General features: G+C 39.8%; 1 protein-coding gene and 1 long non-coding RNA gene across 4 annotated transcripts in view; both read left to right on the top strand.

Moving 5' to 3' along the window:
- Positions 1-27,900, top strand: part of FER (FER tyrosine kinase) — a 467,773-nt gene that overhangs the window by 354,385 nt on the left and 85,488 nt on the right. For all 3 annotated transcript variants that reach the window (XM_061424535.1, XM_061424536.1, XM_061424537.1), the window contains one exon: positions 5,968-6,091. In XM_061424535.1, coding sequence (XP_061280519.1) covers positions 5,968-6,091 — 124 coding nt within the window. The remainder of the gene's footprint in view (positions 1-5,967; positions 6,092-27,900) is intronic.
- On the top strand, positions 6,104-19,525 carry LOC133251746 (uncharacterized). Its single transcript, XR_009737770.1, has 2 exons — positions 6,104-8,501; positions 9,608-19,525. It is a non-coding gene; the product is annotated as an uncharacterized LOC133251746 (long non-coding RNA).

Raw genomic sequence — 27,900 nt, forward strand, 5'->3', positions numbered from 1 at the left:
TGGCACTATTGAGCCCTCACGCAAAAAAGAAAGCACAGTGAACAGTAAGATCTTGGTTGAAAGTAACCAAGGCGATCATGAGAACCTTTAAATAGAGGGACTGTAGCGGTATGAAATACTGAGTAATACCTCAAAGCAAGAGGCAGTGAGCTTTTTCTGTAAAGGACCAGGTAGTAAGATGGTTAGGTGTTGAGGGCTGTCCAGTCTCTGGCCATCCTCAGCTCCACCATCATAGCTCGAAAGCATCTGTAAACAGCATGTAAAGGAATGAGTTTAAAGTTTCCAGTAAAACTTTATTTACAAAAGCAGGCATGGGGCTGATTTTGGCCTCTTCAGGCCATAGTTTGCAGGCATATGCCTTAGAATTTCAGTTGTATCACCAAAATTACCACCTTAAAAGTAAAAATCAGGTGAGTTCAGCTCTCTCCTCCACCGTGTAATAAAGCGGATTATCTCCAGAGTGCTTTCTGGAAGCCAGTGTTCTGAAGGTCTGTGAAACCTGACTCTGCATCTGTCCTGGCAGGTCACATAATGTCTAGCAAGATTATAGCTGCTGCCCCTTGAACCGGCAAGTTAAAAAGTACTGTGAAAGGCACTCTTTTATTGCAGAGAACTGGTTTTACGACCATTAGAGAGTTACATTGTTAGAGATCATCTGCAAAGGAGAAATGCCAAAGGCCCCGGTACCGTGCAGTGCTGGCAGAGCGTGGTCATTAAGGAGCCTCATCTGAAAAGACAAATGTCGTGCATTAATCTAAACTGGGAAAACCATCCTCTCAGCGCTGCCTTTGGCTCAGCTGAACTGCACAGGGAGCAAGCTCTTCAGCACGCACTGCTTTAGAAAGAAGAGCGTGGTATCAGAAAAGCCAGTGTGTCCTTGGAGTCATTTTCCGCTTTTCTGTGTTGCATGTTTCTCATCTTTCCTCACAGACTGACCCATGTCCAGCTCATTACCGAGTCTTTCAGATCTAGTGCTGTGGTCTCTGTGTGTGTGTGTGTGTGTGTGTGAGTGTGTGTGATGGTTCTTGGAAGAAGCCCTCATCACCTTGGTTAACAGCCAGTGCATTCTCCTGTCCAATCTCCCTTTCCCTGAAAGCTGCCTTTCCTACGTGTGCCCTGCGTGTAGCAGTCAGTATTGGCGCCTCAGTGTCTGCATCGATCCTTTTCTTCTGGAACGTGTTTTAACTTACCTCCTATTACACAGAATCTATTCTGTGTCTCACAGAGCACAAATTAAGTCAGCACTCGTTGTTATGATTGTCATATAAATGTGTACCCGCCTGAGTTTTGATGGGCTGGCCCACAGCCAGAAGTCTAATAAAAGAGAAGAAAAGATGAAAAGTTTTATTTTTTAGTAACAACTCTGAACAATGACATAAATGGGTCCTCTATAATAGCTCTCTATAATTTAATACTTGCTTTGATTATGAGCCTATTTTAAATGTGTACGTGAACACAACTAAACCAAACTTCTCTGGAGTAAATTGATATCCTAAAAAACAAGGGTAATGAATTATGCATTTTATATATCACTAGGGACTGGTATCTCTTAATTTAATAACCTTTAAATTTATTTGAAGATAAATTAAGATCTCTACATGATTCAGTGACAGAAAGTCATTAGTGGTATAGCCTTGATGATCCCTTTTCCCTAATGACAAATTGATAAATTCGTGTTCTTGTTTACATAATAATCTCTACGAGTTTGTTTAATATGATCAGTTCCTCGGAGTCCCATTAATACAGAAAGAACAGATAGGATCAGATTTTCATAGCACAGATTAAGAAACCTTTGAGAAAGAGCTGTTAAGAATAAAACAGTCTTCTATTCTCTTACTAAATGTTGGCTGTAAACAGAATAAAGCACTTCTATTTATTATTTCCTACTTGTTCTAGACATTTAATATATAAATATATAGTATCTTTTTAATTCTCAGTATCTTCTAATACAGTTATTATTTTATCCATAAAGAATCTTTGAGTGGCTAGTATGGGAGTTATATAAAAAAAATTATAGAGCTTTTATTTGTTCATTCAACTCAAAAATCTAGAAGAAAGTCATTCTTGAGGCAGCGTTTGATCCAGTGTCTCAGAGATGCCACCAAAAACTATTCTTTCCTTCACTCTTCCTAGTGAAGCCTCTCCATGGCGACAGCTTCATCCCAAGGCTGCCAGTCTTTGTGGAGCACATGCTGCCCTGCATACTTCCACTTGCAGAGAAGCTCCTTTCCTGGTACTTGTCTTAAAAAGTTTCTTTCATTCATCCTTTAAAAGTTATCTCCTGTATCTCAGTGGCCTGAATTAAACAGTGTACCTACCCCTGAGTCTGGCTTCCCTGGTGGCTCAGATGGTAAAGAATCTGCCTGCAGTGTGGAAGACCTGAGTTCGATCCCTGGGTTGGGAAGATCCCCTGGAAAAGGGCATGGCAACCCACTCTGGTATTCTTACCTGGAGAATCCCATGGACAGAGGAGCCTGGCCGCCTACAGTCCTTGAGGTCCCAGCTTCGGACATGACTGAGCGACCGAGCGCACATCCCTGAATCCGTCACTTGAAAATGTGACTCCATTGATAATTGGGTTAAGCAAACCTAGGATTGCCTTTAGTGCTGAGATGAGATAAATACTCTCCAAAGTGGGAAAAAGGCAGTGAGGTGAGTGAGGAAAAACTACTGTTGTGTGACAACCAGTCCTTGCTGCACTGTTCCTGGTTTTATATGCAAAATAACTTCAACAGAAATAGTAAGTTACACTACTGTTTATTGGGTGCACCACATGCTAGGTAGACATTTGCTTTGTGGTTTAGATACGTTTTGGTCTTCAAAACCGCCTTGAGAAATAAAAGGCACTAATCCTTATGTTGTAGGGAAGGTTAGAGAGAGTGAACAGTTTACCGCTGATCAGACCTGGATTGCTGAGGCCTAACTATTCATACTCTTTTCACCATGTGATGCTGTATCATTAGTAAAGTAGAAGTTGTTTATAAAAACATTCTAAGAATTGTCTTAGAAATTCATCACTGAAGAAATCTAGAAAGTAATCCATCCTGTCTTGGTTTAGTATGCAGTATATCCATACAGAAATAAGCCTTGGTAAGACAGAGTTACAAATGAGGCGTTATTATCTCGTTTTACACATTTTTGAGTACCACCATCTTACTGCAGTGGTCAGGTGGGGTACTCTAGGCTACATGCATACATACATATGCAAACATGTATGCACATGTGCTGCATATATGATTATTAGATAGATCACACGTTCAAAGAGGTTCTTTAAAGTGGCACAGTGAAAATGACAAAAGATTCTCCAGACAGGAATACTGGAGCGGGTTGCCATGCTCCCCGCCAAGGAAGCTTCCCAACCCGGGGATCAAACCTGCACCTCGTACGCTCTTGCACTGGCAGGCGGTTCCTTACCACTGGCACCACCTGGGAAGCCTCTGTTGGCCTACAGTCTTGTCTATTAAGAATTGCTCCTTTGCAAATTAGTTTTTAAAGTGATGCAGTTTGTAAGGCAGCGGTGTTACAGAAGCATTTTATCAAGGTGAGCTCAGAGTTTTAAGTGTACTAAGTTTTATTTTGGAATCTAAAGACTTTTATGGCCTCTGTCAGGTGCCAGTGATGCAGTGTTATCCTTTTCTAAACATTAATTTTGAGCAAGTACTTGAAAAGCATAGTTCCAACCATTGGAGAGGAGCTAAGGAAGAAATGACTAAAATTAATAAAAAATTTCATATGTAGATGTCTTCATGGGTAGCTTATAAGCTACATGGAAGAGATTGTTTTTTACATTATTTACTCATTCATCCAAGAATGCTTATTGAAGTATTATGACATTCTAGACATCCTGTGGTGGTTGCTGAAATTAGCCTACTGACTAGAGGTGCAGTTCTCCTCACTGGTTTACAGGCTGGGCTGGGGGTTGAGGAGGAGTAGGTGAAAGTCTAAATTTAAACAGAGCAGGAGGCAGAGGAAAAGTGCTGAATGTGAGCTAATTTTGGAAAGAAGAAATATTAGGATTCCACAGAACACTGAGGTTATGTCATATGCTGCTTTAATCAGATTCCAGGAAAGATTTCTTTCAGTTGAAAGTTATTCCCAAAATGCTGTATGGTTTCAAAATTAGAAGGGTGCACTTCTTCTAAACTAGGCCAGTGTATCAATAAATGTATCTAACAGTATATGGGAATATTGGCCCAGGAAATAACTTGAACTAAATATTGATTTCAAGTCCATTTTAATAGACATTTTTTGCCTATTAAAGTTGAAAAATTAGTGGTTAATTTTGCTGTTTACTGTTGCATTTAGGTTTGTTTTTTGTTTTTTTTTTTAAAGAAAATTAAGTCAAGCTTGATAGAAGCTATTTCAGTAATGTTCTTAGCAATAAGTTTGATATTCTCTTTGGAAGAACAGAAAAAAGTAAATAATCAGACACCATTAAGATTACTTTTGAAGCATATAGCTTATTGATTTCGTAAATAGTCCACCTAAATTTGTATAATGCTTGATTTATGAATAGGGGAAAGAGATTAGAAAAAGAACTTTCTAAGGAGAGTTAGGCTGGTGTTTGTTTTCTTGAGACTCTCATTAAAGAAAAAGCCATTTAATCTTCACCTCTAGAGTTGTTCTATTTAAGGAGGCTGGATCCCTGGTGAAGAGTATCAAAAACATCAGGAAATGACAATTAAAATGCTAATCCCTCTTGCAAAACTCTGGCTTAATGTCTGAGGTTCTAATAGAAAAAGTAGGAATGACTGTTTTTAGAGAACGTTCATTCGGTATATTTTGACTAGGTTTTGTTTTACTTTGTTGACTAATGCAGTGCATTATAATGTGCGTTAGCAAGGAGAAGTGACCGAGCTTTAACCGTTAACGCCATGCTGTTAGTGCCTGTGGCCTAAGGCTGTCCTGTTTAGTCTGGTAGTCACTGGCCACATGTAGCTCCTGAGCTCTTGAGTTTTGACATGTGTGCTTCTAAAAGATGAAGTGTGAGTTTCACTCAATTTTATATGATTTAAATTTAAAAATTTCATTTCCAGTACTATGATTCAGTTATTGGAAAAATTTAAGTATAATATTTTTGGAACAACCTAGGTATGTTTTTTAACCATGAATTTGATGAAATCTAAATACAGATCAAATATTTCTGATGGAAATTTGCATCTAAATTGAGATGTTCCATAAATGTAAAATGCACAACATGTTTTAAAGAGTTAAGATGATGAAATGTAAAATATTTTCACCATAATTTTATAATAGTGCATGTTGATTTAATAATATTTTATACATAATGGAACTAAAGAAAAATGTATTACTTCAGTCACTTTCACCTTTTCATTGTTGTTACTTTTAAAAATGTGGCTACCAGTATATTTGAAATTTCTAAGTGGCTTGCATTACACTTCTTTTGGAACATGCTGGTTTGAGGAGTTTCTCTCAGATATCACTGAAATCCATTTGATGTATGAAAATGCAATCTGGCTCAGCAGCTAAATCTTATCAAACTCATAGCCTTTTTTTTTCATGGTGTTACTCTATTTATCATGGTGTTAGTAATCTCAGTTTTTTAAGCAGTCACTGAATCTGGTAACTAATTCAATATAATTTACTTTTTTATTTAACTCATAATAATTATAATCTTTTATCTGGTATTAGAGACAAAAGGATTTCATAGAAAATTTTAGCCAGGCAGATTGGTGAGAAATTATGACCGAGGAAAAAGTATGACTGAATATTGTTATGTGTTGAGTAATATACAGTGTGAAGCCCTTGAAGTACTTACACTGCATCTAAGAGAATTCATAGTGTCTGCTTTCTAATAAGATGTGTTCTCTTCATGTTTTCTTTTATCCTCCTCTTAAATGAGCAGAAAGTAAGGTTAAATGTGTAATGCCTTTTGTTCTGGAAGGTGTATCTAATAGGTGATAAATATGACTTTCATCGTGATCTTCTCATTGTTGATTCTTCTAGGAGGTGATTTCCTCACGTTTCTGAGAAAGAGGAAGGATGATATAAAACTCAAACAATTAGTGAAATTTTCATTAGATGTTGCTTCTGGTATGGCCTATCTCGAGAGTAAAAACTGTATACACAGGTAAGGAGAATATTTTTAAAACATTTTCCAGTTCTGTTAATAGGATATTAGAAAACTGATGTATTTGCTATCATAAAGCAATGAATTTTCTCTCACAACATGTATTTCTTACTGGTTTTCATATTTTATGTGAAAGCATTCTTTGACATTTTATAGAAACACTTGTTGTCTGTCTTCCTGAGGTAACTCCTTATTACACAATTATTTGCTAATTAAAAATTTATTATAATCATGAATAGCATAGTGATAAGATGTGCCTCAAGCTAATCATATAAGCAGCTATAATCTTATAACTGAATAATATTGTTTCATGTGTTCTTCCCCCTTTTTAAAGAAATTACTTATAAAGTTATGGGAAATCTTAATAGTAAAATAATTCATGACTGTGTATGTGGCCAAGGGTAAAAAGATTTTAGCATACTAGTTATTTCAAAGGAGATTTTAGCAAACTTGCTCTAATTATATTAAGACCAGCAACTTGGTCTTACTGCCTTATAGACTGTGGTTTTAGTTGCTCATAGCTGAAAGTATTTTTTTTTTTTTTTTTTGCTAAATGTGAATAAAAATTAAGATCTCTTGCAGGATTCATGTCAGAGCCTAAATATGGCTGTGTATATACATGAAAAAAGGTTTAGGATTTGATACAGTTTTTATCTGCTGGAAGCAGCACATGATACTGTTTAATGTGGGGAGGGTTCATTGTCAGATGAAACCATTATTTACTTTAAGCTGGTTGGTTATTGAGATACATTTTTTCCTCATGTGTTTCACTATGTAGCCTTTGACCTAATATTCTGATGAGGTTGTACAATGTAGAGTTGCAGCAGAACAAAGTTATATTCACCTGAAATATACATTTATTTGATCTCAACATTTTTTGCTTAATGCCCCCCCCCAGTTTTGCTTAATATTCAGTTTTATTCTGAAACTAAAATTATAGCTTATGTTTCAAATATGATTCAACAATCACATGTGTTTTAAAATACATTTCAGTAGGGATATTCAGTTCAGTCACTCAGTCATGTCCGACTCTTTGCGACCCCATGGACTGCAGCACGCCAGACCTCATCCATCACCAACCAACTCCCGGAGTTTACTCAAATTCATGTCTATTGAGTCAGTGATGCCATCCAACCATCTCATAGGGATATTATATTTCTGGAAATTAAGACAATGAAAACTAAGTCACTACCATATTCCTGTTTTACTTTCTATCAACAGTGACTGTATTTACTTTCGATAAATGTAGATTGAATTACAATGTAATAGATATTTGGAAAGACTCTAAAAAATTGGTTTTGGACAGGAATTGTGTAATGACTTTGTTACTTTATGTTAAAAGTAACAGGAAAGGATTGCCCTTTACTTAGAGAAAACCTGTAATTTTGATTGTTCAGGTGTTAAAGTTACTTTGGGTATCAAATGCTCTACTGTAGTTTTTTATTCTGTCTCAGATTTTTTTTAAAACTGGTAGACTATCAATGACTTTAAACCATAATAAATACCCATTCTTGAAACTGTTGTATTGTCAGTTACCAATAACACTCTTTAATTGCTGGTGTGTTGTGGTTGAGGGAACTGCTGATTCAATTTCTTGCTGCTTTTTAGTGATGGCTTTTCTTGCAGATGGATGACTGTATTTTTTTTAAGTGCTTCTATCATCAGAATTGAAACCATTCCAAGTTGCTGATGGCAGTTAACTTTTAAAAATTTATCCCACTTACAAAATCACAACATTATCTGCTATAATTTTTATTTTCTCCTTTTGCTTAAAAATGTTCATGTGTTTACAAATTTTTGAAAGTCAGCCCACGCTTGAACACCTAGTTTAGAAGACTGTCCCTAGTCCTGTGCCACTTGCCTGTGAGGAAGGCTCCTGACTGCACGTCTTGAGTGGCGGTGCTGAGAGCAGGTTTGACAGACAGGCCTCGGCGACTGGTCGCGGCTGTCTGCATGGCGCATCGAGAAGGATTCCAGGGCCAGTGACAGAGCCCGTGATTGACGAGTCACATCTGTGAGGGTGCTCACCAGCATTAACATAAAACCCCCAGATTTGTCACCTGTCACATAGAATGTCTTTGTCTTTAGTTTCATAAATACATTTTGGATATGATATTTTACTAGCTGTATTATAGCAACATGTAGTATTTTTCTGTACTCACTTTCACTGATAACCTTCTAAACTATCTACTGTTTTTTTCTCGTTAATCATGATTACTGGATAAATTTTATGGTATCTCTAGCCAGTGGTCTTTTGTTTCTCTTCACACTTACGTAAATGATCTTTTGGATGAATTCAGTATTTTTTTGTTCATTTTAGTATCTCACCAATACATGACGCTATATTGAGAAAGTAAATCATCTTTCTGCTGAATTTTTCATGGAAGTGACTTGTGCTATATGGAACTGTGTTCCTCTATGTCTAATTCTTTTTTTTTTTCTCTCTCTCTTTTTTTAGTTTTTATTTTTTTTTTTTTTTTATTTTTTTAATTTTTTATTCCTTTATTTCTCATGTGTTCCCCATCCTGAACCCTCCTCCCTCCTCCCTCCCCATACCATCCCTCTGGGTCGTCCCAGTGCACCAGCCCCAAGCATCCAGCATCGTGCATTGAACCTGGACTGGCATCTCGTTTCATACATGACGTTTCACATGTTTCAATGCCATTCTCCCAAATCTTCCCACCCTCTCCCTCTCCCACAGAGTCCATAAGCCTGTTCTATACATCAGTGTCTCTTTTGCTGTCTCGTATACAGGATTATCGTTACCATCTTTCTAAATTCCATATATATGCGTTAGTATACTGTATTGGTGTTTTTCTTTCTGGCTTACTTCACTCTGTATAATAGGCTCCAGTTTCATCCACCTCATTAGAACTGATTCAAATGTATTCTTTTTAATGGCTGAGTAATACTCCATTGTGTACCACAGCTTTCTTATCCATTCATCTGCTGATGGACATCTAGGTTGCTTCCATGTCCTGGCTATTATAAACAGTGCTGCGATGAACATTGGGGTACACGTGTCTCTTTCCCTTCTGGTTTCCTCAGTGTGTATGCCCAGCAGTGGGATTGCTGGATCATAAGGCAGTTCTATTTCCAGTTTTTTAAGGAATCTCCACACTGTTCTCCATAGTGGCTGTACTAGTTTGCATTCCCACCAACAGTGTAAGAGGGTTCCCTTTTCTCCACACCCTCTCCAGCATTTATTATTTGTAGACTTTTGGATCGCAGCCATTCTGACTGGTGTGAAATGGTACCTCATAGTGGTTTTGATTTGCATTTCTCTGATAATGAGTGATGTTGAGCATCTTTTCATGTGTTTGTTAGCCCTCTCTATGTCTTCTTTGAAGAAATGTCTATTTAGTTCTTTGGCCCATTTTTTGATTGGGTCATTTATTTTTCTGGAGTTGAGCTGTAGGAGTTGCTTGTATATTTTTGAGATTAGTTGTTTGTCGGTTGCTTCATTTGCTATTATTTTCTCCCATTCTGAAGGCTGTCTTTTCACCTTGCTAATAGTTTCCTTTGTCTAATTCTGTGGTAGCAGTAGTAATTGCAGTGGAGTTTTAATTGATTTACATTTAATAGATATACTCAAGACATGCATTTTTTTCTAAGAAATAATATATATATATATATATTTATATAGTATAAATATAGCATAAATATATAAAAATAACATATATAGTATATACTACAGTGAAGAGTATTTTTCCTCATTGGAGAAATTTTAGTGAGGTATTTCAAAATTCAATTAAAATTTCTAAAGTGTAATTGAAAGTTTCCTTTCAGTTTTTGAAGAAATGAAGAAAGACACCAAGCTCCAATCTTGACATCCCAAAAAATATATAATACATGTCCATGAATTCTAAAGTGTTTGTCCTACAAATCAAAGCAAAATATTAAATATGCTTTAAATTTTATATGAAGTTATAAATTTATAACTGTTCACTGATTAGAGGTCACTGGAATTCAGAACCTCAAAATATTTTTAATTGTGTTTCCCCAAAAAAGTATCTTCACTTTGGTGGGGGATGCATTTCTTTACTTTAGCTTTGTTTTGTTTTGATTACCATGAGAAAAGCAGAGCAGTGTTTCATTATAGATAAAAACGTGTGACCTATAAACTGGAAACAAGTAATTGCATAAAGAAATGGCCTGCTTTTGGAAAATGTTCTTGTAATTTCCATTTCACTTCCAGAAGCGCTCTCTTGATACACTAAGTTTCTAATTGAAACCATTTCTGCTTAGAGTGTTGGATATTTTGTGTTTCAGTGTATGTGAAAGCAACCCCATTTACTTTATAATTATTCAGTAAGCCAATGTGAATTTTTTCTTTCTCCTTTTTCATATAAATGTTTGAAGTACACTGACAAACTTTGAGAGGGGATGTTACTTACAATGGCATTAGATTGCTAGGTATCACTCTAAAAAGTATTAAACCTGAGTATTCTGAATGTTAAGTGGGTTGAGGGTTGACCTTATAGTAGATTTAAATGGTAATGGCATTTATGGTTTTATTGCTGATGAGTTCTACTGCAAGATTTATTTTTATTTGGGTTTATTTTTAAGAACTGGTTTTGAGCTGTGTTCTTTGTCAATGAAAAGTAAAGGAGGATAAATTCTTGAATGCCATGTATTTGAGTAAAAGACCATACTCTGTTGGAAGTGTTGGAAGCATTTCTTAATTTCCTGTATGTCATTGTATTGTATGTCATTGTCAACGCCAGAAAAGGTGTTTTGGGAGACTACTGTAGAATGTGATTTCTTTTTCTATTTTAAATCTTAACACTTATTCCTCTTCATTTTCGATTACTCTACCACAATGATGCTTTTTTGTTATGAAGTAAGATTAACAACTCTACAAATTAAAGTATATAAGACAAAAATATTTTATTGTTTAGTAAAGGTTTTGCTTGTCCATTGAGAACAGTGATGTTTCCGGTACTTCATAAACATGGACAGTAGCCTATTCTGTACCAGGGTGATAACAACATGAGAATTATGGTCCCTGCCTTCAGATGGATGTAACAGAAAGTAGTGCAAAGAGGTACTCAGTTTAGTGACAACATGTACAAAGCACCATAGGAATAATATCAAGAAGGTCTAAGATGATGTGTCATTGTGGGAGCTGTGGTGGGGAGCAAGTGGAAAGTTCTGTGGAGGTTATTGTTGAGTGATACTTGATGGATGGGTTTATCACTGGATACAAGGGGAAAGAATGTTCTCGCTGAAGGAAAGTTGAAAACAAAGTTTTGTATTTCATGAGAAGGCGTGATTTAATCCTGAAGTACAGAGAGTTCAATACTATCAAAATGGGACGTCCAGGGAGCATTGTGCTGGGCCAGATAAACAGGGCCTTTCTTACCCAGGGCCATGTGATGCCATTTAATTTGGCTAAACCTGGGAATGTCTAGCCCTGTGTTCAGATAATTTTAAGATGGTTAAAAGTCTACAGTTTTTAACTGAAAAAGGAAAGTAATTTCAAAAGAACTTACAAAACCTTGAAAAACATATAATCTTGTGAAAAGGTGTGGGTATGAGACCAATTTTATTTTTAAGTTTCAATGGAAAAACAAAATAAGGAAAGCTAAGATTGCTAGAAAGGAACATATTACATTTCTCTTGTATGTTCTAGAAGGAGATTATTTCATCTAATGATTTCTGATAGGGTAGCCATGTATACTTTTTAAGATAAATGTAAGATGTCACTTATTTTTGGGTTTTGTGATTTCATGTTTTATGAAGATTTGGTATGATAGTGATCATTTATGTTTTTCCCTTTCTTGAGAGTTTTTCTTTATTTTTTAAAAATGCGACTGAATACCTAAAATCTGAGTTTTTTCTAAGGTTTTAAGGTACTGGAAAAGCATTCTTGTGTATAATTCATCTTCATATTTTCTTTAATCTCTTCTATGTCTCATGATCTGCCATATATTTAATAGGAACAATCTTAAGATCACTTTTCAGATTAAGTAATTGAGGCTCAGAAAGATGAAGCAAATGTGTGACCGCATCCTGACACATTGCTATTCCAGTGTTCTGCTCAATCAGCTATTCACGATCCTAACAACTGACGTTTACTGATTACTGAATACTAGGTATTATGCTAATCAGGTGCTTTAGATGCAATATATAGAACATAAACTTCAGGAGGGCAGTAATTTTCAGTTATATTATTTGCTCTTGGATTCCAAAAGGCTAGTACAGTGCTTGGCACTTAAAGGAGAATGAGGGAGTCCTCAAGGCAACAGTAGGTACTGTGTTGGGCCCGTTGTAACATGAGGAGAATTATGGTTGGGAAGGTTGAGTATCTTGCCTAAGATCATATGAGAAGAACATGGTGGATCCGGGATGTGGACCCTGGGAATCAGGTTTGAGAGCCCCAACTCTGAATCTACCCTAGACTCACCTGCTCTGCACAAGCCATGCGTCTTCTGACCAATCAGGAAATTCAGGGCAGAAGGTGGTGTTTGGTGTGATGGCTCAGCTTATGATCAACATCTGGTTTCTTTATGATCACAAGTAAAAACAGAAGAGGATGCTGAAGCCTGTGAAACGTAATTTTAGGAAGAGATAACAAGATTTTTCTGTTGTTTTTTTTAATGAACAGTTGCTGAAATGCAGCAGTATTTTGTTATTGCTTCTCCATTTAATTAGAGCTTGAAAATTTGTTTTTTTCATTTTTATACACTATTGTTTAGATACCCCCTTCTGCTTTATCTGTTAATTAAAAACACAAGATTAGCATAGAAATGTGATCATCTCAGTTGACTAAGCATTTATGACTGATTTTCTTGTTCTAACATCTGATTACAATTTTGAATATATTAAGCTGTACTTTTATTTTTAGCTTCTAAAACCATTTTGCTACAGTACAAAAAGGAATGCTCAGTAATTTTAAATGTCTCAAAAATATATAGTCCTCTCTACTTTAACCTTTTTTTTTAATCTAGTGTGGCTTGGTATTCACAAGAACACCTTTCTAAAAATTACTTATCCTGCTACTTTATTCAATGTCAGAATTTCCTATTGCTAGTTTCATTCATTTTCATTAAGGGATTTTTTTACCTTAAGTCACATGTATGTTTCCAGGAATGAAAAAGACCTTCTATTATACTGGAATCAATTAACAAATTGGCTTGAGTTAATGTACTCATGGATACTCAAGAGTATCCATCTGCCTTCTGGAAAAACAGAAATGGGGGATTTGAGATAGCAGGTCACAGGAAAAATGAGTTTTGATTTATGGTTACTAGTAGGAAAGATGTACCATATGTAGGATACTATTCAGGAATTCTGCTCAATCCAATAAACAGAATAAAAGTCCTCGAGAGGAAGCAGAGGAGTACGTGAGTGGTTTCCTGGTTTAGTGAGGGCTAGTCTTGTCTTGTGTTACATAGAAATGGTAGAAGGAAATTGGCCTATACCTCATTCTCTGTTATTTCTGATTTTTATTCACTTAATTGCATTAAGTACATTCCTGGTTCAGAATGTCTAAAGTGATCTTTTACTTTCAGTTCAGTCGCTCAGTCGTGTCCGACTCTTTGTGACCCCATGGACTGCAGCACGCCAGGCCTCCCTGTCCATCACCAACTCCTGGAGTTCACTCAGACTCATGTCCATTGAGTCAGTGATGCCATCCATCCATCTCATCCTCTGTCGTCCCCTTCTCCTCCTGCCTTCATCTTTCCCAGCATCAGGGTCCTTTACTTTAAACAAATGCAAATAGGTGGGTCACCATTTTCTCTTATGGCCTTTCTGATTATGAAGAACAGAAACTGCTGAAGCTAAACAATAGGAAGTGTATTTGAAGAAAATAGTTATCCCATGAAACGGAAATGACAGGAAGTTCAGCCAGCTCTGGGCGTCACTGCAGTTAGGACCTGGGAAGCAGTCAGGAGCCGGAGCACATTCTCTCTCTGCTACTCTCTCTGTTCACTCGGTCTTCCGTTGTTTGCCCTTGCTGTGTTGCTGCCTCATTTCCCTCTTGCTCTGAAGACTATGTTCCTCTGTCCTGTCTTCAGAGGTCGTTCTGGTGACATCCAGGTTACCACCTTCCAAGCCCCACATCTGCGGATACTGAATTAGTCTTTGAGGTCTGGTTTCAGATTCTTGGCAGTAAGAATTGACTGACCCAGCTTATATTAAGTGTTTGTGCTGTGCTTAGTCGCTCAGTCGTGTCCGACTCTTCCCGACCCCATGGACTGTAGCCCACCAGGCTCCTATGTCCATGGGGATTCTCCAGGCAAGGACACTGGAGTGGGTTGCCATGCCCTCCTCCAGGGGATCTCTCCCACCCAGGGATCAAACCCAGGTCTCCCACATTGCAGGTGGATTCATTACCACCTGAGCCACCAGGGAAGCCTATATTTAGTGTTTATCCTGTTTTTAATCAATAACATGGCTAGACAGAGAAAAGTAGGCAGGATGATGTTTACATAGATTTACAGGAGCTGATTACTGTGTTGTTCTCTGTCCATGGAATTTTCCAGGCAAGAATTCTGGAGTGGGTAGCTGTTTCCTTCTCCTGGGGATCTTCCCAGCCCAGGAAGTAAACCTGGTTCTCCCACATTGCAGGCAGATTCTTTACCGTCTGAGCCACTTAGGATGGTATAATACTCAGAGGATGGAGCTTGGACTAAGCAGGCTTCCAAAAAGAATGGCTGCCATGCATTCATTGAGTGCTTCCTATTTGGCAAGTACATTCATTATCTTATTTAGTCCTCATACTTCTATGGCCATTTATCTCTACTTTAGAGTAGAAAAAATTGAGGCATCAAAGTATAATAAGTATGTTGTCCAATGTCATACACCTGATGAGTGGAAGGTCTGAGTCTGGATCAGGTAGGTGACAAAGCCTGGGAAACTAAGCAGAACACTTCAGCCCCGTGCTAGCTGTGATTTCCTGTTTCTTCCCTTTTGTGAATATGATCAGCCATGCGGACACCTCTCACAAGGAAACCATTTAATAAACGGGATTTAGAGAAAGCCTCGCTATAGGGATGAGAGACTCCTTTATAAGTCTTCGCTCCGTCTTTTCCTGGAATGGTTCATCCCCACACATTCCATGGTGCAGGGCTGGTGGGTTCACTCCTTCCTGCAGAAGGTCCATGCAGTCTTCTTGAATCCTAGCTCACAATACATCCATACAACAGACAGGAGATTAAGCCCAGAACTATGCAATTGGGTTCATGATTACCCCAGGAATTTGGGTAATCATTGGTCGAATTAATGTTCCGAAGTAAAACCTTGTTTACACTACAGCAGCTAGCTTTTCCTAATTATTCTGGTCAAGTAGAAATTCTGGCCTTTGAGGAGTCCATTAGAACACAGACGACATAGAAACAAGCTTAACCTTCTTGCTCGCTTTTTTGTTCTTGTTGTTTTCGGGGGTATTTTGGGTTTGTTTCCTGTTCTCTGGCCTCCAAGAAAGGATCAGAGCAATCAACATATGGAACTGGAGAACTCAAGCCTGAGCCACTCACTGGGCATGACTCACCTCACTGAGAATTACTAGGGACTTTATCCAGTATACTTCCCTGGTGGCTTAGACGGTGAAGCGTCTGCCTACAGTGTGGGAGACCCGGGTTCAATCCCTGGGTTGGGAAAATCTCCTGGAGAAGGAAATGGCAACCCACTCACAAGTATTCTTGCCTGGAAAATCCCATGGATGGAGAAGCCTGGTGGGCTATAGTCCAAAGGGTGGCAAAGAGTCAGACACAACTGAACCATTTCCCTTTCACTTTGTCCAATTATTATCCTTAATTTTTTTAATTTGGTAAAATATAGAAGCACAATGAGAGGCCCTTTTCACTCCAAGATTTCCTCTTTAAGTGTCACTGTGCCAGTCTGATTGTCTCCTGCATTGCCAACTAGTCTGCAAGCTTTCAGAGCCATTTAAAGCTTCAGCACAGTGGTTAAGACCACAGGTTTGGTGCTGGAATGCTCAGAATTTGAATCCTGGCTCTATGGCACATCAGCTGTGCGACTTTGGAGCTCTACCCTGCCCCACCCTCGCATTCCCTGTAACCTTTACCCTGCTTTATTTTTCATTAGTTCTTATATGACCTGACATTTGTCTATGTCTACATATGCACCTACATGTATATAAATATATGAGGAAGTATCACAGTGGTGCTATAGGTGTATGTGTCTGTGCGTGCTCAGTCTCTCAGTCATGTCCAACTCTTTGTGATCCCATGTAGCCTGCCAGGCTCCCCTGTCCACGCAATTTCCCAGGCAGGAATACTGGAGTGGGTGGCCATTTCCTTCTCCAGGGGATCTTCAGGACCCAGGGATCCAACCCATGTCTCCTGAGTCTCCTGCATTGGCAAGTGGATTCTTTACCACTGAGCCACAGGGAAGCCCACATAGACATATATGAATCAAGTGAATACGGGTTTATTTTTATTTTCTACCTCAACTAGAGTGTAAGCTCCATGAGGATAGAGGCTGTTGCCTTGTTCATTCCTTGATCCAGAGAATAGTTACCAGCATCTAGTTTTGGTGTTCAGTAAAAGTTTGTTGAATGGATGACGATTAAAGTTACTGTACTTCTGTCTCTTCTGATATAAAATGAAGACAATAATATTCTACATGACATACTGAGTAGTGTTAGGGCAAGCCTACTTGAGTAGGAAAGGGGTCTCTCTAGGACCTCCAATAAGAAACATCCCCCCAGACTTTCCAGAGGTCACAACTTAGCAGAAAGAGACCACCACATCTATACCATTGGATGGACATACTGATCAGACTCGGTTGTCTATTTAGCCAAGGGTACAGAAACTTTGGAAAAGGGTGGCCATGTAAAGCAAAGCAAATGCAGAATATCTCAGTTCACCTCACCGTGGTTTCCAGAGTCTCTAATGATGACACAGCCTGCACAGGATAGGGCCTTACTGAATCTGAGCAGCTCATCTTGCTAATGCCGTGGTGTGGAGCTTATGACACCATTCACGGAATACTTATACGTCTGTGTGATTTTGCTTAATGTGGTGTTTTAAACATTGGGCTCCATTGGTTCTTGTTGTTGTAACAGGCTACATCCTCACCCTGAAGAAAAAACGAAATGAAAGCCTGGGTATCTCCAGTCAGGTGCCTCTGTCTCCAGCCCTTTTCTCCACAATTTGCTGCCTTGCTCTCATTACCTGTTAGCTATGTGTTTCCAACCTGGATGTGTTTGTGGCAGACACTTGTCTGGATGCTATGGCTAGTGCAGTATAGCCGAGGATGATAATTTTCCCTCTCCCCTCCTAGATTCTTGACTGAGAGCTCCCTGTAATGGAAGACACATTAACAGGAGAATAACTGAAGTTTAATAACAAGCCCACCTCCTGTATGTGTGGGAGACACACAGGAGAACTGAGTAACTGACTCCCCCAGATAGCCCAAGCCACCACCTTAGATACCGTCACCAGCTAAAGACAAAAGGAAGACATCGGAATGAAGGGAGACCGGTTACGCAAAGTAACCAGGGAAAGCACAGTCAACAAGGGTCAGGCAGCTATGCAGACTTTTTAAAATCCGTCTTCTCCATTGGTAAGAGTTTTCAGAGATTTAGTCCTTCCTTTCTTCCTGGTACAGACAGGGAGAAGTGAAGTGAAGTGAACTTTCCTTGGTCGTGTCCGACTCTTTGCGACCCCGTGAACTATACAGTCCATGGAATTCTCCAGGCCAGAATACTGCAGTGGGTAGCTGTTCCCTTCTGCAGGGGATCTTCCCAACCCAGGGATCAAACCCAGGTCTCCCACATTGCAGGCAGATTCTTTGTCAGGTGAGCCACCAGGAAAACTGAGAGGAACCCTTACAAATGGAAATTTCCTTCTAGATGTAAATGCCTCTTACAAAATGGTAACTACGTAGTTTTCAGAGCTTCTTCTGTGTCTGCTCAAATAATCAGCTCAAAATAATCTTACAGTGTAAAAGGCATATTTTGGGGTGGCAAATTTTGCTCCCTTCAGTGGTGAATAAACAAAACTCTCCGTTTATGGAGCTCACAAAAGTGAGGGGAAGCAGGTAATAAAGGCATTTGAAAAAGAATAAGCAAGTGAATACACAATATTCCACATGCTGATAAATGTTATAGGGAGTCATAAAATAGGATAAAAGGGAATGGGAAGGCGGGGCAGGCACTGTTTCACAGTCTGTAAGAGAAGACCCAGAAGAGAGAGAGGGGTGAGCCCTGTGAATATCAGTGAGGAGAACTTCCCTAGCTGTGGGTGAAGCAGGTACAAACGGCCCTGAGACAGGCGTGCACAGGTGCGTCCAAAGAAGTCCAACGAGGGAGACAGGAAGTGAGGTGAGAGGGCCCTGCAGCCCCATCAGGCAGCCCTTGTAAATCACTGAAACGCTTTGCCTTTAGTCTGCATGAGATGGGGGCCGTTGAGGACTGACTTGGTCTGTCTCAGGTTTTGGAAGGATTAGTTAGAATTCTGTTTCAGAAACAAACTCTCAGGGAACAAGTGCAGAAACGAGAAGACACATGAGAGAGCTGTTGCAGTATGGAAATTAGAGACACTGGGGAAGGTAGTGGTGGAGGGCAAGAGGCGTGGCCCCTTCTGGGGGAATGGTGAAGGCAGAGCCGGCAGGATTTGCTGCTTGTATTAGACATCGGCTTCCCTGGTAGCTCAGCTGGGAAAGAACTTGTCTGTGATGCAGGAGACCCAGTTCAGTTCCTAGGTTGGGAAGATCCCCTGAATAGGGGATAGGCTACCCACTCCAGTTTGCTTGGCCTTTCCTGGTGGTTCAAACAGTAAAGAGTCTGCCTGCAAAGTGGGAGACCTGGGTTCGATCCCTGGGTGGGGGAGATCCCCTGGAGGAGGGCATGGTAACCCACTCCAGTATTCTTGCCGGGAGAATCCCGTGGACAGAGGAGCTGTCATGTGACACTCCATGGGGTCACAAAGAGTCGGACACGACTAAGCACACAGCACATATTAGACATTACATGTAAGTGAAACAGAGTGACAGATGACTTCATGTCTTTACAGACATCAAACGGTGATCCACCTGTATTATCTTCCTCATAAATTCAGGTGCCTGTAAGACACTCTCCAATGCTTTATTTCCTGTAATTCCAGAAATTCAAATATGAATCTTTCAAACTATAATGAGCCAAATAAACACACAGTTCGTAGTTTTTTCTCTACTGGGAGCTTCCTAAATACTGAGAGCTGTGCCAGTGACGGAGCCGAGAGGATGCAGAGCGCCACTCCTGGCATCCTCACTTTCCCACACTGACTTCATATTTCTTCTGATGAAAGAAAATAGAGGAATGTAGCCTCAAGAGCTCATCTGCAGTTTTTCCATTTAATTGGATGTATGTTTTCCAAATAAGATGCAGATCTTTAAGAAGGGTATCCTACGTCAGATAGTATCCTATGTCACAGACCCACTGATTTAGAGATAATTAAAATTAAATGTATGCAAACTTTATACAGGGTTACATTTTCACCCAGGTTTCTGATTTTATGACTTGTAAATGAAAATAATTGTTATTTACCAAACCTAATAACTAGGTAATGTTGCTCATTAATGATGCCAGTGGTTTGTGTCTGATTCTTGGAGGTCTGTTGTCATCTGTAGAACTGCAGTGACATGGGGCAAAGGTGTCATTCACTTGCTATTTCTTTAGTAAACAGAGGTCATTCCTTCTAATGCAAGGTTGTAACTTCTATTGGAATTAATATTACGTTTTCATGAAATAGCTTAGAGACAGTAGTATCTATTTGTGGCCTATGGACAGAGAAGCCCAGCGGGCTACAGTCCATAGGGTCACAAAGAATTGGACATGACTGAAGTGACTTAGATGCTTTTGAACTGTGGTGTTGGAGAAGACAATCTTGAGACTCCTTTGGACTGCAAGGAGATCCAACCAGTCCATTCTTAAGGAGATCAGTCTTGGGTGTTCTTTGGAAGGAATAATGCTAAAGCTGAAACTCCAGTACTTTGGCCACCTCATGCGAAGAGTTGACTCATTGGAAAAGACTCTGATGCTGGGAGGGATTGGGGACAGGAGGAGAAGGGAACGACAGAAGATGAGATGGCTGGATGGCATCACCGACTCGATGGATGTCAGTGTGAGTGAACTCCGGGAGTTGGTGATGGACAGGGAGGCCTGGCATGCTGCAATTCATGGGGTCGCAAAGTTGGACACGACTGAGCGACTGAACTGAACTGAACTGAACTGAAGTGACTTAACAGACACACTCATACACTTACTTATACTTTATATGAATAGATATTCTTATTACTATAGAAAAGAAACGTGCCTATTCTGTGTTCTCAAACTGACTCTTTAATACTGGACATTTTTTATTGCATAGTTTGATTTCCTTTTTTTGTAGGGAAGGAAATAGTGCAAATTTTCTGTGCACATTTTTCACAGGGTGCTTTTCAAATGGTAGAAGTGTGATAAATATCTGCTGTATGAATGAATGAATATGTGGATAAATTAATGAATAAATGACATAGGCCTCTAATCAACTGTACAAAGTACTGATCAAATGCCATTAGATGACTAAGGATTTTCTGGGAAAATAATCCTGAATTGTTTCACCCTTAAATGTTAATCTTCTATTTTTATTTTCCACTGATTGATTTCTTTAAATGGCATAAATGAAGAAGTAATTATTGTGATACGAACCAGTATGTGTCATGCAAACAGACCAAAATTCCTTTTCTGCTGTGAAGTCAGAATGAAGGTTTTAGGATGCTGAGAGCGTTTTCTTGAATTGTGTGAATATGACTGTCTCAGAAATTTAGTGAGACGGTGTCAGTGCTCTTTTCTGGATATTGTCATCCTCCAAGAGGCACAGAAGGTGACTACTATCCTGTTTCAATCCACTTTCCTCTTAACAGTAATTATGTTATATTGATTCTGTCCTGTTGCAGACAATGATCAGGACTTAAGAAAGCAGCAGTAGTTTATAACATGCTGGAAAGTATTAATTTTTAACAATGTGCTTCAGAATAATAGGGCAGCAAACATCAGATGTGTTGTTATGTGTGAGGGTCGTCAGGCCTGTGTTCCTTTCAGCCTCTCTCCCTTAGGCGCTCTCTGCCCATTCACTGTGTAAATCATGGGAGAATGGGAATGGGGCAGCCAGAATAGTGCTGAGCAGGTAGTTCCTTGCCGTTTAAGCCTGTTTATAATGAGTAACTTTAATTCTCAGGGAGCAGTATTTCTCCCTTCATCCTTAAAATTCCCATTATGCTGCTTTAAAATTAGGAGTCTATTTACACATAAAGTAATGACGGAATAAAGTTGAAATAATTATGTCTGTTATTTGAGATGTTTTAAAACCCAAGGCAGGACATAAACATATGGCATGATACACAAAGAATCTGTAAACCTTTTTGTAACCAAATGAAAGCATAATTAATATGTAATTTAAAATTTTATTTTTTATTATGTTGTGCCATATTATAAATATTTAAGACTGTTTTTTCAAATATATATTATCTAAAGGAAAGAAAATTATAATTTTCATATCCTATTTATACTTAAATGTGTGTCCTAGTAGAAACAATTATTGGGGTTCCTATATTTTTGCTTTATGATATCATGTAAACATGCCTGGTGAAATTCCTCAATTTATTCATAATTTCTAAAGCCTCTCTATATCCACACACTAAATTAATCAAAAACCCTGTATTGAATACCTTCTTTGTATAAGTTTTCTGTTTAATCATGCTCCCTACTCTGAAGGAAAATGAGAAAATTAAAGATATTTGATAATTTGAAAAAGTGCATTGGGGGAAGGGAGTGGACAAGACACAATAATAGGATTTCTAAAGACCTTTTATAGTAGGATTTAGAAAATAGCATATAGAGGTCTAAATTGCAAGAGCCACCCAATAAATATTGGGGTAAATTATTGAATTTCTTTTATGTGACCAGGTGTATTAAAAATTAGCTTAATTCCAAAGAGATTTGCAAACTGAATTTTGACCATATTTAGCAGAACTTAGAAATGATTCACTACCCCCTACCCAAATTAATTGAAGAATACTTTATCCACTTACTTTGTAAGTATCTGGGTATTGAAAAGCAGGCATGGGGCAAGTGTTCCACAATGTTCGTTCAACTGAAGTCATCACATGTTTACTTAAGTACTTTCTATGTGTAAGCACATTGTTGGTGTTTGGAATACATAAGTTGAGCCAATCAGATAGGGTCTTTGTCCTCCAGGAGCTTAAAATCTAATGAATGAGTAGATAGTCATGTAACAATGCAGATAGTCATGTAAGAATGCATTAACAGATAGTCATGTAAGAATGCATTTTAAAGTGGGATATGATCCTATCCTGGGGCCAAGGAAGGCATCTTGGAAGAAATGACGTTTGGCCTGAAAGGTGAATAACTAAAGGAAGATGGGGAGAAGAGAAGAAATAGGCAACTGGGGGAGAGTGGCTTGGAGGCTGGAAGCAAAAAGGCCTTTCGGGGCAGTGAGAGGCAGCCAGACTGTGAGTAGGTGAAACTCCAGGTTGAGATAAGACTGGAGCGGTGGCAGGGGCTGACCCTGGGAGGCGGGTCCTCACAGGGAGGCTTGTGCAGAGTCTGAGAGCAGGGGAAGCCACCGTGGGGTGTTCAGTGGGAGGGACCCCACGCACGTTCCACGCAGGGTGCTCTGGCTGTGGTGTGGAGAGTCAGTGGAGGGAAGGGACGCTTTCAAGGAAGCCAGCATCAGGGTGTCTTCCATGTTTCTTGCTTGTCCGGGTGGATGACAGGTCTCTCTTCGCAAAATCCTGGAAGATGAGCAGGGTTTTTTGGTTTGCTTGGTTGGGGCTTTGGGGGAGGAGGGAAGGGCCGGGATTGTGGATGACCAAGGGAGTTTATTTTGAGGCATGTGTGTGCCTGTGAGGTATTTGTGAAGCCGCTGAAAAGGCAGGTGAGTGTTTAAAAGTAGAACTGAAGAGAAAGGTCTGATGTGGAGCTAACAATGCGGAAATGATGAAAGCAAAATGAATGAATTAAATGGATTTGAGAATCAGTGAAACTTTGAGTTACTCATGAATGAGTGAAAGAAATATTTGCGTATAAGAATATACCTGACTTTTTAAACTATATATTTGTAATATATATATATATAAGCTATCAGGTCATTTTGCCTGTATGTTTTTTAAGTTCAGTGATAATTTTATTTATTTTGGCCATGCGCGGTCCTTGTTGCTGTGCAGGGACTGTCTGGTTGCAGTGAGTGGGCCCCCCTCCAATGCCGTGGCAGCCTCTCGTACTGTGGGCCGCGGGCTCTGGGCTGCGCTAGCTGTGGCGAATGTGCTCAGCTGCTCCACAGCACGTGGAAGCTTCCCCGATCAGGGATCAAAGCCACGTCCCCTGGGGGGACGTGGATTGGCAGGAGGATTCTTATCCGTTGTACCGACAGGAAAGTCCCCCTAGCTTTTTTATTATTAAATGAGGAGGCAATTTCAATATTACTTTTGGCTTTTGATGGTAGTATCCAAAGTTTGTCATTTCTAGTACTATTAATCTAGTTTGACAATAAAAATAACTCTAGAATAATGTTTCTTTATTTAGCTTATTTGCTTACTTAAAGATTCACTTTGAGAGTTAAGTGTTTCCTTTAAAAATCTTAATATGCATTTATTTCATCTTGGATAACTTCATAGTACCACAAATAACAGTGACAACTGGAAAATGTGAAGTGGGAAACATATTTTCATTGTGTTCAGAAATGTCCCTAATGCTATACAAACGAACTATCAGTCAAAAGATTTTTATAAAAGCACCGTTCATAGAAAGAAACCTATTTCCTTTGGAGAGTTTTTTCCTCTGGGAAGAAAACCAGGAGCATAACTGACTTTGCTTCTTGGGAGTCCAGCTATCTGGCCAGTAGAGCTCGCTGTAACGTTTGAAATAATGCAACAGTGAGCAATGTGAACACAGATTACAGCTTTGTGAAAGTGAAAGTCGGTCAGTCGTGTCCGACTCTTTGTGACCCCATGGACTCTACAGTCCATGGGATTCTCCAGGCCAGAATACTGGAGTGGGCAGCCTTTCCCTTCTCCAGGGGATCTTCCCAACTCAGGGATCGAACCCAGGTCTCCCGCATTGCAGGCAGATTCTTTACCAGCTGAGCCACCAGGGAAGCTTTGTACTATTCTTAAATGACTGGGACTTAACAATGGCAACACAGAAACTGTCTCTTGTTATTTTCACATCTGAAGGCATGTATATTGGTTTACCTAAAATAAAGACATTTCCCTAGTTTTTCTATGACTAAAAAAAATAATAATAAATTTAAAGAGAAATTATCTTCTGAAAAAGGTGTATTATATCTAGATTTCCTCCCTCTGTTAAGGGAGGGTTAATACCTACTTCACAGTCAGCACCATAAGGTTAAATTAAGAGATAAGAAAGCCTTTGAGTAAACTAAGTGACAATTCAAATGATACATAGTGGAAAATGACTGTCCAGTTCCAGAGGAAGACTGAGTTGTTCACCAAGTCTCTTTAGAAAATGAAAGAAAACAAAGATGGATGAACAAAATAGATGGGTTAAAATTGTCAGCAGAAAGGTTTGAGCGAGGTGAAAGCAGACGGTGAGCCTATTCTGCATTTGGAGCGTGGTCTCCGTGTAGCCGCAGTCAAGGACAAAGATGCAGTCCTCAGCCATGGTGCTCAGAGGTCAAGTTTCCTGTTGGCAGTGGCCTCCTCGGTGGGTCTCCCATGGGCCGCTCCAAACTGACTGCTGAGCGAGGTCACTGCTCAGAGGTGTTTGACTGCAGATTTTCATATTTACTTTTTTCAAGGCTTTATTTATTTAGAAGAAAAATACTAAAACAGGGAAAAAAAAGATTTTATGTGATAGCTGTTAGTTTTCATTACAAAAGAGAGGAACTAGCTTTTCCCCCGTTACGTTTCATAGCTCCCTGTTCTAGAGCTGAATTGAAGCCATTCCAATCCTAATATGCAGTATATGGGTATTGCTTAAAAAGGACCGTCCCTGCAGCAGGGCCCGGCTCGCGCTCCTCCTGTCCGTCCCCGCACCGTCTGTGCCTGGCCGGGGGAGCGACAGGCAGCTCTCCTATCCAACGTCTCAGATACGCTGCTTCCCCTCCACAGCATGAAACCTGCACATTTTCGCAGAGATCTGTGCCCATTTCATTCATCTGCCTTTCTTTCCCGATCCATCTGCCTGTCCAACTGTCTTTTCCAGTGCCAGAAACCGTGGTCGTGCTCTAGAATCCCCTAGATTTTGAAAAGAAATAAGAACAGATTTCTGTTGCTGCTGAACCGAAAGCCAACCCGGCAGCACTGGAGCGCATTGAGTCTCCCGGGATCCTTGTTCACAGTTGCAGGATTAATCCTGGGGCGGGGGGGGGCCTTTTATTGTCATTGCTGGACGAAAAAGTGGTTTACTCTTGCCTGCCGGAGCTCGGTCTGATCTAGCTTCTTCTGCCTGTGTACCTCTGACTTAGACGTACCAATACCAGAAGTCCTCAACTGCAGGAGGAAAGGGAACTCCCCCTCCCCACCCCACCCAAAAATGTATTTTACATCTTTTTCTCATGAAACAGGAAATTTCAGGAAGCTTTCTTTTAAAGACTTCTAACGTAATTTTTATTTAGCTAGTTATTTTTAGCCGTTCTGGGTCTTCATTGTTGAAGAGGAAAAGCGCAGGCCCTTTTTCCAGCTGCTGAGAGTGAGTGCTGCTCTAGATGTGGTGTGTAGGCTTCCCACTGCAGTGCCTTCTCTAGCTGGAGAGCGCAGGCCCTAGGGCGCAAGGCCCTCGGTAACTGCGGTCCCAGGCTCTAGAGCACTGGCTCAGAAAGTGTGGTGTGGGGGTTTAGTTGCTTCAAGGCATGTGGGATCTTCCTGGACCAGGGATTGAACGCCTGTCTCCTGCATTGACTTCCCCAGGGGGCTTCCCTGGTAGTTCAGCTGGTGAAGAATCTGCCTGCAATGCAGGAGATCCTGGTTGGATTCCTGAGTCTGGAAGATCTGCTGGAGAAGGGATAGGCTACCCTCTCCAGTATTCTTGGGCTTCCCTAGAAAAGGGAAAGCCTACCCATTCCAGTATTCTTGGGCTTCCCTGATATATCAGATGGTAAAGAATCCGCCTGCAATGCAGGAGACCTGGGTTTTTGGTTTTTTTTTTAAATTTTATTTTATTTTATTTTTAAACTTTACAATATTGTATTAGTTTTGCCAAATATCGAAATGAATCCGCCACAGGTATACCCGCGTTCCCCATCCCGAACCCTCCTCCCTCCCCATACCATCGCTCTGGGTCATCCCAGTGCACCAGCCCCAAGCATCCAGCATCGTGCATTGAACCTGGACTGGCATCTCGTTTCATACATGACATTTCACATGTTTCAATGCCATTCTCCCAAATCTTCCCACCCTCTCCCTCTCCCACAGAGTCCATAAGCCTGTTCTATACATCAGTGTCTCTTTTGCTGTCTCGTATACAGGATTATCGTTACCATCTTTCTAAATTCCATATATATGCGTTAGTATACTGTATTGGTGTTTTTCTTTCTGGCTTACTTCACTCTGTATAATAGGTTCCAGTTTCATCCATCTCATTAGAACTGATTCAAATGTATTCTTTTTAATGGCTGAGTAATACTCCATTGTGTATATGTACCACAGCTTTCTTTATCCATTCATCTGCTGATGGACATCTAGGTTGCTTCCATGTCCTGGCTATTATAAACAGTGCTGCGATGAACATTGGGGTAGACGTGTCTCTTTCCCTTCTGGTTTCCTCAGTGTGTATGCCCAGCAGTGGGATTGCTGGATCATAAGTCAGTTCTATTTCCAGTTTTTTAAGGAATCTCCACACTGTTCTCCATAGTGGCTGTACTAGTTTGCATTCCCACCAACAGTGCAAGAGGGTTCCCTTCTCTCCACACCCTCTCCAGCATTTATTGCTTGTAGACTTATGGATCACAGCCATTCTGACTGGCGTGAAATGGTACCTCATAGTGGTTTTGATTTGCATTTCTCTGATAATGAGTGATGTTGAGCATCTTTTCATGTGTTTGTTAGCCATCTGTATGTCTTCTTTGGAGAAATGTCTATTTAGTTCTTTGGCCCATTTTTTGATTGGGTCATTTATTTTTCTGGAGTTGAGCTGTAGGAGTTGCTTGTATATTTTTGAGATTAGTTATTTGTCAGTTGCTTCATTTGCTATTATTTTCTCCCATTCTGAAGGCTGCCTTTTCACCTTGCTAATAGTTTCCTTTGATGTGCAGAAGCTTTTAAGTTTAATTAGGTCCCATTTGTTTATTTTTGCTTTTATTTCCAATATTCTGGGAGGTGGGTCATAGAGGATCCTGCTGTGATGTATGTCGGAGAGTGTTTTAGCCCTGAGCGCCAAGATACAGGCAGCCCAAAGTCACCCCAAAACCATAGACATCCCATAACTCATTACTGGACATTTTATTGCACTCCAGAGAGAAGAAATACAGCTCCACCCACCAGAACACCGACACAAGCTTCCCTAACCAAGAAACCTTGACAAGCCACCTGTACAAACCCACACAGAGCGAGGAAACGCCACAATAAATAGAACTCCACAAACTGCCAGAATACAGAAAGGACACCCCAAACTCAGCAATTTAAACAAGATGAAGAGACAGAGGAATACCCAGCAGATAAAGGAACAGGATAAATGCCCACCAAACCAAACCAAAGAGGAAGAGATAGGGAATCTACCTGATAAAGAATTCCGAATAATGATAGTGAAATTGATCCAAAATCTTGAAATCAAAATGGAATCACAGATAAATAGCTTGGAGACAAAGATTGAGAAGATGCAAGAAAGGTTTAACAAG

This window comes from Bos javanicus, chromosome 7, assembly GCF_032452875.1.
Source record: "Bos javanicus breed banteng chromosome 7, ARS-OSU_banteng_1.0, whole genome shotgun sequence".
NCBI classification, from domain to species: domain Eukaryota; kingdom Metazoa; phylum Chordata; class Mammalia; order Artiodactyla; family Bovidae; genus Bos; species Bos javanicus.